The 17,572-nt window shown below is 40.4% G+C and overlaps 1 protein-coding gene across 5 annotated transcripts in view; it reads right to left on the bottom strand.

Moving 5' to 3' along the window:
- LOC128701528 (protein Shroom) overlaps positions 1-17,572 on the bottom strand; it is a 942,770-nt gene that overhangs the window by 11,816 nt on the left and 913,382 nt on the right. For all 5 annotated transcript variants that reach the window (XM_053795246.2, XM_053795245.2, XM_070101538.1 and 2 more), the window contains 2 exons: positions 15,918-17,069; positions 1,717-1,903 (listed from right to left, as the gene is read on the bottom strand). In XM_053795246.2, the coding sequence (XP_053651221.1) occupies positions 1,717-1,903; positions 15,918-17,069 (1,339 nt within the window). The remainder of the gene's footprint in view (positions 1-1,716; positions 1,904-15,917; positions 17,070-17,572) is intronic.

Genomic DNA, 17,572 nt, shown 5'->3' with positions numbered 1-17,572 from the left:
AAAAATTGTGGCATAGTAAGTTTTCCTGTAAATTCTGATTACACTAAATCCCATATTCACTTAGGATGAGTTGAACCAGGCGTACACGCACTCAGAACCTTAGTTGACGAGTTGCTTACAAAGTATCAACAAGAACGTAAGCACTGGTGGGACTATAACTAGTCCAGGATGATCCTGAGAGAGTCCTCTCACTCAGAGCACGACGGAGATCAGGTCGCCTGTAAACCATCTGTCTGATGCTTTCTTCGAAATTATCATCAATATCGCAGATTTTTACATTAGTCGATAAACCAAACTCTTGCTTGTAAACTATTGAAAGGATTTTTAGTGATGGTTGAAACTAGGATGTGTGACTACAAAAATTTAGTGCATTCGGGGATCACAACATGGTAACTACAGCATAACGACACTAGAGGCTTTACACTGCGCCGATAAACTCAATGCGTCATACGGCTTGACCATGCACGTTTAGCGCCTGACATGAATAAAACTCTAAAAGCATTCAAACACAGTTTAAATAACTAGCTTGTAGTAATAATGAAAATTATTTCAAACAGATCGTGATGGCTAAGTTATTGATAATTATTTAATACACCGCCTACCTTGTATTCCTACAGAGAAGTGGCAGCACTGAGCACACATGTTACAGCTGCAGAGTATGGCATTCAGGTGTTCCCGAGTAAAGGTGATAAAACTATCACCCCATATTGTACAGTTTACTTAAGAGGCGATACTATTAATAACCAGCATATCTTAATTAAAAACATTTCAATAAATTTACTGGCTTAGAATTCTAACAGGATTGACGCCTGTATTTTGCATTAATTAAAAATTAATAACGCTGGATCTATTATCGGGTATTAACATTGAAGTGAATTAAGCGTGAAACATTCAAACCGTAGGCTAGCTAGTTAACTGCGTTTAAAGCCCATCGACTACAGTTATTAAGGCTGCGTGTAACCTGCTCAGTCCTGTCTAAACACACCTAATTTCGACCGAGATATGCACCATCGTGTATACAACCATGAACAGTAGGTTATCCACCAGGATAAAGGGCGGTCCAGAAGTTTTATATGTAAAGGGAATGGGGTGTTAGGGGTAGCAGTCTGGTCGGAGAAGGGGGGCTATGGAACTTTAAACCATTATTATTTGGAGGCTTCAGTTCCCTCTGCGCCGCCCCCTGACCAGGACTGGTCTGGGACAGGACCGAGTGGAGCGTTGACTCCCTGAAAGCATCCTTCACGTAAATTAAATTTACACAATATTCCACATCAGAGTAAACTGCAGTTTCCTAGCCGATATGTAAATATTGCCTAAATTTATGTAAAGAAATGTAGACAAATAGCTACCAATAAAACATTAGTAATGTTCCACCCGTATTTGTCATCACCCTGAAGTTGTTAGGGTAAAAATTGTCAATTAACACCACGTTCTCTTATTAACCTGCAGCATGATTATAGAAACCACATTACACTATTGAATCATATATCTGTGGAAGCGCTAAACCCGCAGGGGTAGGCTTGGGGGAATGGGAGAATTAAGTCTGATCCAAGGAAGGTATGAAGTGAATCATGCAAGTTCCGCAATGCAAGTATAAAAGGAACTAATAAATGCACAAGGTTTCAGTGTTCACAATGCAGGCTCTTCTTAAATCACTGCGTACATGCTCAGCCACGCTGATTAAAATCCTAGTTAACTTTACACTGGGTAACTCACGTTTCAGAGGCGCTAGGAGGCTCGCCGTTCGTCGTTGGCTGGGAGGTGTTAGTGTTGGCTGTGTGTGTGTGGAAGCGACTCAGGTCTGGGTGGTGAGCGTGGGTGCTGGAGATAAAGTCCTTCCTCAGCTCCAAGTTAAACACCCCTTCCATGTAATGAGCTGCAGTCTTGTGCTCCGGCCCTGGAGCTACGCCAAGAAATAGTTACAATTAATAACTAATATTTACTAAACATTTCATTAAAAACTTAGTTGAATTTAAACAAATTTGCATGGTATCTCCTGCCTCGATAACATCTGCAGGAATTAGTCTGAATAATAATTAATGAAATAATAATAGATGAAATAATAATCAGAGGGCTACAGCGCTAAATCAAAGCTAGAACAAACCCAATGCAGGAGACGTGCAAAATGTTCCGTTAGAAATGACTGCGGAAATTTCACATTAATTACTTTTATCTATAAAAAGTTTTCCATAAAACCGAACGTGTCTATACTGGATTAATACATTTAAAACACAGGTGAACTGACGCTAGTGATCCAGGGAATTGGACCTAATCTCCACCTCCTTAGATCAAACCTGATTGCCCCCCCCCATGCCCCAGAGTTGAATGACCCATACAAAACTTCCCTCATAATAATATAACAATAATAATTTTAAAACACGAATGACTCACCGTAAGCGAAATGTACCACTTGTAAATATTATCTGGCTTACTCATGTTTGGTAAATTAGATTGCTGTGGTGTTTAAAATGTGCAGTAATAATTGAAAGAAAAAATGAGGACGGTGCACAGGCGTTACCAGCTGACCCCATAGGATTTGTGTTTGCCAAATATAATTAGAAAAAATCTTATAAGAGGTAATAAGGATAACTTCAAATCCAAACAAGAATACAAGAATAAACTGATCATTTGCAGTGTCGGATAGATAATGGAATTTAATGTAGGTGCCACGTGATGAAATGGAGAAGAAAGCAATTACAAGTTACATGAAGACAAAGTGATAAACTATTGAAAACTTAGGACTGATGCAAGGATCCTGGAGAAAAAATAAAACAGATTAGCCCTTGAAAAGAAACTTGTGCTATACCATTTCCTTATAGTCTTAATCTGTGCATAATTCTCTTTCCGCGATGCCTAGTAACTTCATACAAATACGTATATATCTTTCTTTCAACACACCGGCCGTATCCCACCAAGGCGGGGTGGCCCAAAAGGAAAAACGAAAGTTCTCCTTTTACATTTAGTAATATATACAGGAGAGGGGGTTACTAGCCCCTTGCTCCTGGCATTTTAGTCGCCTCTTACAACACGCATGGCTTACGGAGGAAGAATTCTGATCCACTTCCCCATGGAGATAACAGGAAATAAACAAGAACAAGAAGTAAGAAAAATAGAAGAAACCCCAGAAGGGTATGTGTGTGTGTATTTTATATATATATATATATATATATATATATATATATATATATATATATATATATATATATATATATATATATATAGTGCCGAATATGTAAAACTGGTCAATTAGCAATAACTCATTTAAAATTAAGTCCTTTCGAAAATTTTCTCTTATACGTTTAAAGATATATTTTTTTCATTAATGTTAATGTAAAAATCTTTAATTTTGCACCAAAAAATCTTAGAAAACTTACCTAACCTTATTATAAAAAGAGCAATTTATTTTAGCCAAACCCAACTAAATAAATTTTAGATTTGTTTACAATAATTTAATACTAAACAAACAGTGAAATATATTTTGTTCGTTAGGTTCAGAATGATTTTGGCGAAATTATTGCATACACAAATTTTCACTTTGTCCTATATGGCAAGATGAGCGTTGCTATTTAAGCCAAGATCGCAAGTTCTGCCTATTCGGCACGACATATATATATAATCTTTCAACAAACCAGCCGTATCCCACCGAGGTAGGGTGGCCCAAAAAGAAAAACAAAAGTTTCTCTTTTCAAATTTAGTAATTTATACAGGAGAAGGGGTTACTAGCCCCCTTGCTCCCGGCATTTTAGTCGCTTCTTAAAACACGCGGAGGAAGAATTCTGTTCCAGGAAATAAACACGAAGAACAAGAAAAATAGAAGAAAACCCAGAGGGATATATATATATATATATATATATATATATATATATATATATATATATATATATATATATATATATATATATATATATAATTATATATATAAACATGCATAATATTGTACACATACAAAACTAATGTGAGATTACACCAGTGACTCATCACTGTCAGACAGGAACCGCTCCCGACGACTTTCCTCCATTTACATATCCCCCGCCCCTATGATAAATCAGCGTTACTACTGACCCTCTATTTCCAGAAATAATAACATGGTGCAAAAAGCATGACAAAGATGAGAAAAAATATGGAAAGTAACCTTCCCTACACAATGCTAACATATGCAGTGTGTAAAATTGTGCAATCAAGCCTTAAAAGTGCCCCACGCAGGAATGCCAACAAAGTATTTCCTGGATTCTGCATTTCACTAGATTGCTAACTTATCACGTTCACACGGAAAAAAATTATCAGGAAAAAGTTATATTAATTTATCAAAATTGTAGAGAGTTCTTGATCCAAGGAATTTTAACTACCTTCCCCTTCCTCGGATCAAGCCTGATTGCCTCCCATTCCCCAGGGTTTAAAGCTTCCCCGTTAATGTAAAAAAGTGACATGACGTTAATGTTATCGAGCGAAACCATGTATTGACAGACATTTAGATGTGACTGGTTACAAGGGTTTTTATACACTCACAGCTGACACCAAACTTCCCCGTTGACTTTCTGGTAACTTGGCTGTTGCTAATACAAGATAAATGATGCTGACAAATGTTTATGTACGTACGCACGCGCGCGCACACACAATACAAATTAATTTTGTAAACGTTTCGCCCACTAGGGACTTTATTCAATTATTGATCAGTAGAATGATAAAGCTCTTGGTGAGTGAAAAGTCTCTCCTACGACCTATTGCTGCTAAAGGTCCTCAGACCAATAAAGTTATCATAACTTTCGCTGCGTGTGTACTTTATTATTATGGGTTACAACAGCAGCAGCAAGCAAAGGTGCATTATACCTTAAAGATTAAATTTAGCAATTAACCCGCAATTATGATACACTGCCAACTAATTTTTTTTTGGGGGGAGGGGGATGAGAAAGAGGAGTTGGGAGGAGAGAAATCTACGTTTATTGGGAAATGGTAAAATAGACATATCCATGCTGATTTACAAATAACTTAAGTTTCGGGCCGTCCTGAACAACATAACGTCGTCCCAAGTTTCCTCTCTACTGTGTGGTTATCGGTGAATAGTTTGTCACGGCAGAGCGCTTTTATTCTTCTCGGCCACGTAGATGTATAAAGGAGTAAAAACAAGGAATGCTAACTGGACATTATCTTCCCATGGACGCCACCAAATTAGCTAACTACCCTCCCCCCCCCACGTTCCTCCGCATTTCTGTAACCTTTGGTATTCTCGAGTCTTACACTATTAGAGGCAACGCTGAATAACATGGGTTTAGCGCTTATTGTGAATATAATAGTCAACTCCCGCTAAAAACTTAACAGATTACGTGACCCGTTTCAAGGGTTCTACTTTCACAGACTGGCCTCAGGCTATGCTTCCCTTTTGCCAGCCTGGTCAACCAGGCTGTTTGTGCTTGTGGCCCCCCCAGACCAACACATTGGCATCACACACCCACACAGGTTGATCAGGAATTTGCAGAAGTGTGATCCAGTTTCCTTCCGGAAATATTTACGATTTCTAAGTCCTGAACCACTGAAGTTAACACAAACACAATGTTCTCTAATTGTATTCACGATCCCCCCAAATATCTCACTTTAATAAGTTATGGCAGTGTACAGATTAGAGACGAGGCCCTTTAGTATCTTCTCTCCCTTCTAGAGAGAACAAAGTGCTTTGAGGCATTCCTCGTAGCTTTAAAGTTTCATAGATTCTATATTGGCAGAAACAACCTCTGTACATTTTCCAGCTCTATCTATCCAGCCTCGTAAGAGCACACTGATTTGAAACTTATATTACCTTCATAAGCAGTGCTTCTTGTTTTGAATGGGTTTTTTCCTTCGTCATTTTCCTGGCATTTTCATATACATCTAGATAATCTTTATTGATATAGAAAAAACAGGTATAAATCACTCAAGCGCTATGATAAAAAAAAATATTTCTTTCAATTCCGGTTTCCTGGATATTCTGTTTCGTGGTACACACGTTAATTTCCAAAATTTTAGGTATTGCAATGCACTAGAAATTACCAGGCTTTATATAAGGCAGGCACAACTAGCTATTCCACTGAGCCACAAGTCAGTGCCGGATCAGCCGGGCTGTGGCTCGTACGTTGGACTGCGTGCGGCCAGCAGTAACAGCCTAGTTGATCAGGCCCTGATCCATCGAGAGGCCTGGTCATGGACCGGGCCGCGGGGGCGTTGATCCCCGGAATAACCTCCAGGTAACCTCCAGGTAAGCAAGGCTCAGGTGTCGGTGGGATCAAGTTTAAGAGTAATGAACAGACGGAAATGTTGAAATATATAGAATCAGTGACTACCAGGAGGGCTACACTAAGCAAAGCTAAAAGGCTTTATATGCTCCAGTTCTACGAAATGAGAATTATTTCATCATCTACTCAACTATGATTGATTTTCGTAAACCTAGACACTTTAATGCTTTACCAACCTTTGAAACATAAGTTTTGTGAACAAGGTGTGCGATTAAGAGGGCACTTAATACATTTCTACAAACTCTTGCTACTGGCTGCAGTGATTAGGTTGGAGTCTAAAACAGCATGGTAGATCACACCGTTAACCAGACCTGGTTAAACTCCTGGAGCCGAAGATAATATAGGTCACAAGGAAGGCCTCCAGCTACCCACTGTTTACTGAAGTCGGGAAGTATTGACCAGCCTGCCCACTTTTAGAGCCAGAGTCAATAACAGCGAGATAGAAAGGCACATTTCCCTCATTTGACTGGATGTTTATCCTAACGATTTTCACGCTCGTATAAAACAATAGAATTTTACTAATAAAGCGAAGTTCCAACAATGACCGTATTTGAAGTATGTCCATGCATCAAGTTATGCATGACTACGAGAATACGAGTGTTCACAACGGATTGTATGTTTAAACAATATACAGTTTTAAAAGAACACAATAAGGTAATTCTCATGATAGCCAGGAAAATGACGGTGGGTAATGAGAACTTTCAAAATAAGGGAAATAGTACCAATGTTGACACTATTCAAATCGCTTGCACTGTCACATTGAACATTGTGTTGGCAGCTCTGTTCAGGACAGGAGAGACCTAGGATCTGGAACAGATACAGAGATCATTTCTGGCCTGCATAGAGGCAACAAAGGATTTAAATTAACATGCAGGCCTCAAAGCCCTAAATGTGTGCTCGCTAGAACAGAGATACTTTATATTATAATGCATATACGCGAAGGTACTCGAGGGCCTAGTCTTGCTTCTGCATACTGCCATAACATTAGCAAAAGCAGGGACGCATTGGACTCAATAAGAAAACAATCAACATTCCTGGGCCCAGACTACTTAACATCTTGCCAGAAAATACCAAACTGCCAAACAGGTGTAGATGACTAATATCTCCGCAAAGTGCCAGATCAACCAGGCTGCAATGGAATGTGGACCAGTAAGCCGCTAACAGCAACAGCCTAGTATATTCGCACAAGTGTTTGCAATAAAGCTAATAGGATTCTTGGCTTCATATCAAGAAGTATTAATAATTAAAGCCTTAAAGCTATACCTCAACTTTATCTCTGTTAAGGCCTCATTAAGATTATGATTCTCGGTTTGCAGAATGGACTAATATTAAAGCGCTGGAAAATTTACAGAAAATGAAGTTGATCCCATACATCTGAAGGGATTGGTTCCAAACATTTTTACTGAAATTACGCCATACGAAAGCGAGAGGTTTGCCAGACGGTGAAAAGCACAGGCTCAATGGGTGCAATATGAAAAAATTCAGGAAGTGTAAAGGGACCAAGACTCTTTAATACCCTCCGTTCATGCATAGAGAGAACTACTACTACTACAAAAAATAGGTGTCTTCAACAGGGAACTTTTTAAGTTCCTTATGCTGTATAGCCCTTGTGGCTTAGCGCTTCTTTTTGATTATAATAATAATAATTTAAGTTCCTTAATTCGTTTCTCATCAGCCAGGCTGTGGGGTATACATTAGTTTGCGTTCAGCTGGCACCAACAGCGTGGTCGTTCAGGCCGGCAGAGGCGATGACCCACGAAACCAATCACAAATAATCTACATGCTACAGATGTGTGCAACACTAATTTTCTAACTCTAAATATAAATTACTCTTATGTACTGCAATACCCAACATTTACTTTACGATAAAAATATGATGGAACCATAACCACAAGTGAACAGCATACCTAAGAGGACTCCCAAGAGCAAATTAAAACATGCAGAAAAACAATACTACTTTTATTACGGCTTCCCAGTAATAATAATAACAATAATAACAATAATAATAATAATAATAATAATAATAATAATAATAATAATAACAATAATAATAATAATAATGCTAACGATGTTTTGCTACAAATCTTGACCTATCATCACTAGGAACCCTTACGTATAAATAGATTTACTAACAACTATATTTAATTAAGTTCATATCTAGTGCTACTTTTTTGTCCCCAATCATAAAGCTTACTAAGGTCAGCCACTCGTGTGGAACTATCATATTTTAATTATTATTATTGCATTCATGGCGAAGCACTAAGCCCATAGAGGTCATTAAAATCTGGGGAAAGGGAGATCAAGTCTGATCCAAGGGGATAACAGCACCAATTTCTTGCATTAAGAACCCTTCACCAGCAGTAAGGCACCTTTCCCTCCTTGAAAGGGAAGTGTCAACCTCTTGTGTGAAACAGTATTCCTGTGGGTCAACCTCTTGTGTGAAACTGGGTTGTGTGGGTCAACCTCTTGTGTGAAACAGTATTCCTGTGGGTAGGGGTGTCACAACCCACACCACATCATAGTTTTCGCGTAGACACTTTTCGTACACAGTTAAATAACACAATATAAACACGTTTCCATCTCTTAAAGTGAACGCTAAATCGAGAACACTGCTACTAGCTTTCTATACAATTCACTTGTATCTTTTCATCTATGATTCATCGCAGTAACACTATATATCAAAATTGATTTACCTTTGTTAATAACAATCTTGGTTTGGGTTTCTGGCGCCATGCTTGACAAGGAAGGCAGTAGTGTAGAGGGATTGAATAGTACCTCGGGAGGACGGTATTTACAAATGAGGCAGCACAGGTCAGTGTGTTCCCTCCTGCGGCCAACCATGAAGTGCACTGCGACCCTCACCTCCCTTGTTAACCCTCCCCCACACCCACCATCCAGGCTAATCTCCTCCCGCTCACCCACCTCTACTGCTCCTCCCTCACACTCACCTTCCCCGCTAATCTCCCTATCACCCACCTCCCTCGCTCATCCGACCCTCTTTCACCGACCTCCTTCGCTCATTTCTCCCTCTTTCACCCACATAAACTGCTTAAGTTGTTGCAAAGTTGAATTTACATTGTTTAGATGTATACATTTTATAAATATATAAATTTAACTTAGCGTTTATTTACTTTGCGTTCATTTTTTTTTATCTTGCTCCGAAAACGAGGTCTTTTTAACAACGGCCGTCTCCCGCCAAGGAAGTTTGACCAGAAGAGATCCATAAATTCTATTTTCCTTATGTTTATGATTTGCCATACTGAGAGATGGTAATTCCTAGAACGAAACCTTTTAAGTCCCCACAGTTGGAAATATAAACACAAGCAGCTACTGAACCCTTGGTGGGATGCTTGGCAAGAAACCTATCACGTATGATGGAATATGACAGGAAAATATCGTCAACTTTTGTTCCCACAATGTACCTATCAATTAGTAAAGCAGCAGCATATTGCTGGTGCACCCAATTCTGCTCAATAAAAGAATCCCAAGCTCACTCCTCAACCACAAGCAACAGCTAACAAATCCACCCACGAACACATCAAGCTCTCATACAAACGTCATTATTTGCCTTCATATTCTTGGTAGACAAAAGTGATAACACACATGGAAGTGCTTATCAATATGCACTCTCGTTACATAGTTGCAAAAATATTTCTCAGTTTTCAAGGTGAGCTACATTCCATGTGCTATTTCTAAGATGCCCCTCAAGTGTTGCCCGCGAACTCTGCTTCGGCTCTTCTAACACAACGGTATTTCAATATGCCAGATCCAATTAAAATATAACCCTTCTCTTCTCCCGCCTAAGAAGCGCCATCTTATTATGACTCGAAAACTATGCCGGTTATCACTGTCCACGAATTTAACCGGTGTTGCTTTAACAAAACAATGGCTTCACAAGGTTTCTTTCCGAACCGTATCACGTTACTTAAGGCGTATATCACCATGTGGAAAAAGACACTACTACATACATGTATTTCGTATCAAAGTATTATATTTAACTAGTAACAGAGCGCCTGGGAATCGACAGGGAGCTAGGTTTGATCTAATGAAGAAAACGATGACAAAGTTGACCCCATGTCTCAGAAACCTTCCCTACGAGGATAAACTGAGGGCACTGAATCTGCATTCTCTAGAAAGCCGCAGAATTAGAGGGGATATGATTGTATAATGGTTTCAAGTTGAAAATTTTCGATTTAGAAAGAATATAGGAAGATACTGGTTTGGCGATAAAGTAATGGATGAGTGGAACACTCATGAGTAGTCAATGAAGCTAAAACCTTGAGTAGCTTTAAAAATAGTTGATAAGTACATGAGTGGCTGTGGGCAGGTGTGAGTTAGACCTACTTAGCTTAGACCATTAGGTCTGCATCAGTGCTCCTTCCTTAAGTGGGTGTGACTTGGACCTGCTTAGCATGTGCCAGTAGGCCTGCTGCAGCGTTCCTTATGTTCTTCGCCAACATCATGGAGCGCCCCTAAGAAGTTATTTTCTACCACAAAATAACTTTAGTCGTCTGGTTTAGGCCTAGTGGGGTCAGCCAGAGCATACTTACACCCACTTCTTTGTTAAACCAACTGCTAAGACTTGTAGTCTGTTCAACTCCAATGTTTCCTACCTATACTCCATCCAATTTTATTATTTACAGTGGCATTTGCTACCGGTTTAGGGGATTACCGTAATTTATATTTATGCTTTAGATTCTGAGTACTGTAAATCCTTCAGCTTAGGATGATACGTTATCATGGTCATCTATATTTAAATTCTGATTATTGTAAATGCGTTTTATACCATATAGCTATTGTAGCTACCTAATGTTTAGATAATTTCTTGTCTTCGGGAAGTCAGTGAGGTGAGATAGGATAGGACAACCAGTTGGATGCGATTAGAAAGGCTACATATCACCGTGGAGGAAATGGGAGGGACGGCGAAGTGATTGTATATGTTTGGTATTATTTACCTTTCTGGTCGGGAATTGTTTGTTCACCAAATGACACTACAGCGCTCAAGTCACACTAACAGCCATCAGCATCACCTTTTGACGAGTTTGGTGAAAGTGACCTCGCGAGGAATGCAGAAAGTATCGAGCATCGCCAGAGGCGTACTCAAGGTTAAACCACTAGACCTATTTTCGTCGTTTAAGATTCGATACGTGAACGACTTCTTCCACTGTTCAACTAGTCAAGTAACAATATAAAATGTCAAGAAGCCAGAGAACACACTAGTTTTGTATGACCTACAAACTTTCCTACTTTAATGGTGACAAAATTACTCAGAAAACAAGTGAAGCAACTCATGTGATGATTAAGACACATATACAACAGTTGGGTATCATTATTCATGAAACGTTTCGCCTATGCAGTAGGCTTCATTGAAATACAGAGCCAGTAGGCATTGTAGTGAAATAATGATGTAATCAGTCCATCAATTTAAATATGCTGAATTCAGCATGTTTAAATTAAAAAAAAATAATAATGTATTAAAATGTGATGCTCTTTGGATTCTTCGCGAAATTTCGAGTGAGGGGGGGGGGGATGTAGAACAGCCGGGGAAGTGACGCCGGGAAGACACCATTTGTAATTTGTAAACAATGGCTGTCGTGGGAAATTCTGCTAATAATCCAGCATCTTCCAAGCCAAATTGGGGGGGGGGGGGTTACCTGGAGGTTATTCCGGGGATCAACGCCCCCGCGGCCAGGTCCATGACAAGGCCTCCCGGTGGATCAGGGCTTGATCACCAGTGGCTAGAATTAGGAACCCATGTTAATGTCCCCTGCTGAAGAATTGGGGCAGGAAATTTGCGGACCTCAAGAATTACGTGTGGATGGCGGAAGATAAGGGATATGACCACTCACTGGGAAGTGAGCCATTAGTCCTTGCATTTAGATCTCTAGCTGGCCTGTGTAGGGTCTAGGTGTCAGGCAGGTGTTGTGGTGTAATCCATCTACAGTAATTAATGGTAAGTGGTAATATGAATTTCCTTTCTAATAACACTATTGTAATTTATGTCCAATGATTATATTCTGTGCACCCAGCAAGCCTAATCATATACAGTCCACATTATTTTATAATTTACCATTATTGGTATTAATGTTTAATACTGTAATTATTAATTTAATGTCAGGTCTAGCTTTTTGTGTGAGTGGTGATGAAGTGGGCATCGAGGGAGTTACAATCCTACGACCTACTTTGACTTAGTCCCACTTATCTCACCCAAATTACTTGCCTGTAATAATTCAGGTAATACCCTGTAAACTTCATGCAGGTAATTTGCTCACATAATTCACAAAACCAACTTTGGAGAGATAGTATTGAGGTGGTCAGTCCCTTAACCTGGAGAAGAGTTCAGCTCCATGGTCTGGAGGTGAGGGACTGACCACTTCAAATACTATTTCTCCAAGGTTGATGGACTGATTACATCATCTTCATTTCACTACTATACCTACTGCCACTGTTTTTGACTGAAACCTACTGCGTAGGAAAAACATTTCACGAATAAAGATACCTAACTGTTGCACAAGTATCTTGACCATCAACTTGTCGGTATTTTATATCACTTTCAACACTCGTATTATAAACAACGGCTAAGTATTATCGTCTGAGAATTAGGTGATAGACACCCTTTCTCCCACTGGTAACTCTGGCCTTGAGCATCTAAGACAGATGATGTACCTTCAAAGAAGTTGCTAGCTTGAAATCCACCAATTACACAAGGCCCATTAAGCTGCAATTCACCTGTACATTAATTCCAGGAAAAATCCCTAAAATGGACATTAAGGTGAACTTAATGCATATACACAAATAAATCTCTCTGATTATATGCCAATGAAAATGAAGAGTTCACAACTCACAAACAGGGTTGCCAAATGTAACAAAGTGTCAAGAGGAACAACGACCCAGCCCGGGTGCTGTAAGCCTCGATGAACATGTGAATAAAAACGTTCATTTTTTTTTTCACTACCCGCATGAACAGACTTGTCAAGCAGCCACTCAGTCTGACCTAGAACCCACGGCGGTCGTCACAATGGGCTGACATGCAATTTGTACACAAGTTACATATCAGCAGTATCATCACGAGTTTTTGTAATAGGATTTACCACACGTTACGTCAAAATATTACACAATCCAGTGGATTTTGAGCTTTCTCTAAATACATAAAACTTTATTTTATCTATGATAGTTAAATCAATTATAAACCTATTACTACTATGAATAAATTCTATACAAATTAAGATATACGAAGAGATATATACCTTTGATATACATTTGAAGAATTTCGAGAGTATATCTACTCTCTGAGCCCGGCCATGGGCCAGGCTCGTCTGGTGCTCGCCTGGTCAACCAGGCTGTTGCTGCTGGAGGCCCGTTGCCCCACATATCCATCACAGCCTGGTTGATCTGGCACCTGGTTTCCTCTTGAAGGCTTCAACACTTGTTCCAGCAGTGTTTCTGATATCTTCTGGTAAGATGTTGAAAAGTCTGGGACCCCGGATGTTGATACAGTGTTCCCTTATTGTCCCCACCGCACCCCTGCTCCTCACTGGGTTTATTTTACACTTCCTCCCATATCTCTCAATCCAGTATGTCATGGCAGTGTGCAGATTTGGGACCAAGCCCTCGAGTACCTTCCAGGTATATATTATCATGTACCTCTCTCTCCTCCACTCCAATGAGTACATGTTCAAGACTTGCAGGCGTTCCCAGTAGTTTAGGTGCTTCACTGGCTCAATGTGAGCTGTAAACGATCTCTGTATTTGTTCCAGCTCCGATATCCTGCCCTGAACGGGGCCGTCAGCACTAAGCAATATTTTAAGTGAGGGAATATTTATCTTGTAAATCCACAAATTAAATAAACGTAATTTATCATGAATATAAATTTTAATAAAAGATTTAACAGAATTTAAAACAAGTTTACTTTAAATTAGATAGGGATTAAAAATGAAAACGGACTACAAATTACTCAAAGTCAGATGGCGAGATTCATCCTTGACCTGGGCGTAAGAGACTACGTAGGCCAGGAAGAATTACAACAAATGGAAATGCTTAATGTAGCAAATAGAGTAAAGCAGTTGAGCATCAACCATTCATACAAAATTGCTAACAACCAGTGTACAGATCATGGGGCAAATTTTGTCAAGGCTAGGAACCAAAGCCAACTATAATACTACCTGGAGTTTACCTGGAGAGAGTTCCGGGGGTCAACGCCCCCGCGGCCCGGTCTGTGACCAGGCCTCCTAGGGAGAGTGAACAATTTCGTAGCTTCCATGGTAGGTGGCCAGGCCTCAAACCTTTTTATTACACAGCGGAATGGATTGGCTGCTCATGTCAAAGTCCGTCTTTGATTAAATCAATTAAAGAATGGAGCTACTCAGCTATTTCCGATCTGCAATTATAGTATGAATTGCAGCTGAGATAGTACTGTGTTGCACAGATAGTCAAAAAAAAAAAAAGTAACCAAACCTAACGAAACCCACCTACCTAAAATAACCTAACGTAACTTAATCTTACATCCGCCATCGGAACTGGCACATCTTTGTTTACATTCAGCCCGGCGCGTGACACTACTAAACAGTAAGCGCTGACTGGCACAGATTCCCTGCGCAATGGAAATATATTAGTTTTGTTAATATGTCCCAAAATAACAATCTGCACAAGAAATACTTATTCATACTTATTACAGAGGTGGTATGTATTGTAAAATGGCAATTAATGCCCGAGTTCCGCCAAGTAGTGAATGAAGCTGCAGAATGGGAGGAAATTGATTTAATGCACTGTTAAGATGAATGCAATAAAGCCATGATCTAAATAGTCACTTAAACTGCTTTTCATTCTTAATATTAAGGATATACAGTTTATGTGTGCTAATACCTATGTAAATTTATATAGAACCCAACGGAAATAAAGTCAGCGACTTTACTGAATTATCCTTGGTTAAAGCTACACAATATATCTTTTATGTGCCCATAACCTCTGTGTACCGTCAAGACTAATGTAATAACATTGTATATTAAGTAGTACCAAAAGCCTAAAATAAAGACTTGCTAATTTTTAAGTCCCCCACCTAAAGTAGAACTAAATAACCCGTTTTCTATTGCCAAGGAGATTACTATTGTTTCCCACATTCTATGGTATCCAACGGTGCTGTGTTGATGAATCTAATAAATGACAATATTAAAAAAGGCGCTGGACTATGCAGTATTGTATATTACCCGGAGAGAGTTCCGGGGGTCAACGCCCCCGTGGCCCGGTCTGTGACCAGGCCTCCTAGTAAACAGTAGCATTAAGTATATGAAAAGATAACTACCCTAAATAAGGGTATTTTTTGTAGCAATTTACCAAAGCTTCTTTTTCCACATCCCCCCAACAGGCACTGCATAATCCTACGGGTTTAGTGCTCCCCTTGATTATAATAATAATAATTCTTTTCAAAAATAGACAAAAACCACTGGGCGCAGGGGCATTGATCCCCGGAAGCTACAGCAGGTAACCCACAGGTAAAATTCTGTATAGCAGATATTAAACATGAGCTCATATTCTGAGATCACATAGTGGGAAAAAGATGCATGTTCATTAAGATAAGTCTATCCATATTCTACTTAAAATTAATTAAGGAAGAAATCTATTAATCAGGCTGCACAATATATGAAAATGAGTACTCACCAAGTAGGGCTTCCAGCTTGGTGTCCAGTGCAAATTGCGGCACATAATCCTTGGATAAACGATCACAATCGATCTCCTCCTGGTATGGTGTGCGACCGTACCCAAGAACTACAATGTTGGAGCGGTCTACAGGATGTGTTGGAGGGGACATGGAGGGCGAAGTGATCATGTGGAAGGTAGCCGTGGTGGCGGCTGTGCTGCTGAAGGTCTTTACTTTATCCACTGGCGGAGAGTTAGGCGCTGGCGAGAGTGAACATTTTGGTGAAAGAGGAGACTTTGGTGACACAGGTGACTTTGATGAAAAGGTTTTTGTAGAGAGAGGAGACTTCGGTGAAGAAGGTGCTTTAGGGGTAAGTGGTGACTTTGGCGAATCTGAGCTTACTAGCGCAGAGGTTTCTTCTGTGACAGTAGCAGGGTGAGCGGTGACGGGGCCATCGTGAGGCACGGGTGAAGTGGGCGAGGCTGGAGGTTGGTTGGTAGTAGGCACAACGACGGGACTAGAATGGTAGGCCGGCGCTTCACTGTTACTGCGGCTGTAGCAACCAGCTGGTACCTCCGTGATGGTACTGGAGTGAGAGAGAGACTCAGCAACACTGGTTGACCGACTGAGTGAGTCGCTAATGGCTGTAATGCGAGAGAGGGACTCATTAATGCTGGCAGTACGAGGAAGATGAAGAGTTTCCTGCGACACGCTGCTCGACATGACCACCTCTTCTGCGCTGTGAAGAGGGTCAGCTAAACTGGTGGTGCGGGTGATGGTTCTTGGGGAATGGGTGGACACACCGCTGGGATATGTGGCTCCTGAGGCGGGCGGCCGATGCAGGGAGTCCAGGGAGGTCCGCCAGGAATGTGCAGGACTCAGTTTGCTGGGGGAAGGAGGGGAGCAGCTTCGACCTGACCCCAAAGAGGAACTGGTACCTCCGCTTGCTAAAGAAGTGGTAGAGCCATCGCTCGCCGTGGAGTGGAGAGCTGAGGACAAGGCTGGTGAGGATTGTGATGGGTGAAGCTGACGGGGTATATTCTCCTTGTCAGGGGTTAAGCTGGCACCATCTTGGGTGTGACCATGGGAGCGTCGAGCCTTTATGAATGCTCTCAACTCCTCGGCAGTGAAACTAACAGTTGTGGAGGTAGAGCGTGCATGTCCTGCCCACCCTGAAAAAACATCAATATATAAAGTTAGAAACAAAGAAAGTATTTGCCACTCATCTTTCTTGATTCTCACGGTGGCAGACTTCATATAACCACACTCTGAAGTCTAGCTTACAATATCCATCGATCAGGCGATGTTGGCACTTTTCACACAGAGGCGCTGCTTTCAAAATTGCGAGGATCTAAATCAGCATACGACTTTTACAACTCTAATGCTGAAAATGTGAGTTTTTCCAAGCAAAAGCTATCACACACGGAAAAACTTACACCTTTTGATGTTAGTATATTCCTCATAGAAAAATCACCTGATACTTTTTATATACGTATATATTTTAGTGATACTTTTGGCCATATGGCGGAGGCGAATCATTAAGCAGCTGCTGGCGTGCGGTGCTATATACAGTAGTGTCAGGTTCAATGGTGCTTGTAGCCCTATGGTGGGGGAGCGGCAAACAGCAACCGCTAGTATTCGGTGCTATGAATGGTGAACACCGTGAAGGTGAAAT

This window comes from Cherax quadricarinatus, chromosome 78 (assembly GCF_038502225.1).
Source record: "Cherax quadricarinatus isolate ZL_2023a chromosome 78, ASM3850222v1, whole genome shotgun sequence".
Lineage (NCBI taxonomy): Eukaryota > Metazoa > Arthropoda > Malacostraca > Decapoda > Parastacidae > Cherax > Cherax quadricarinatus.
The sequence above is the reverse complement of the archived record's forward strand: the minus strand, read 5'-3'. Positions and strand labels throughout refer to the sequence as shown.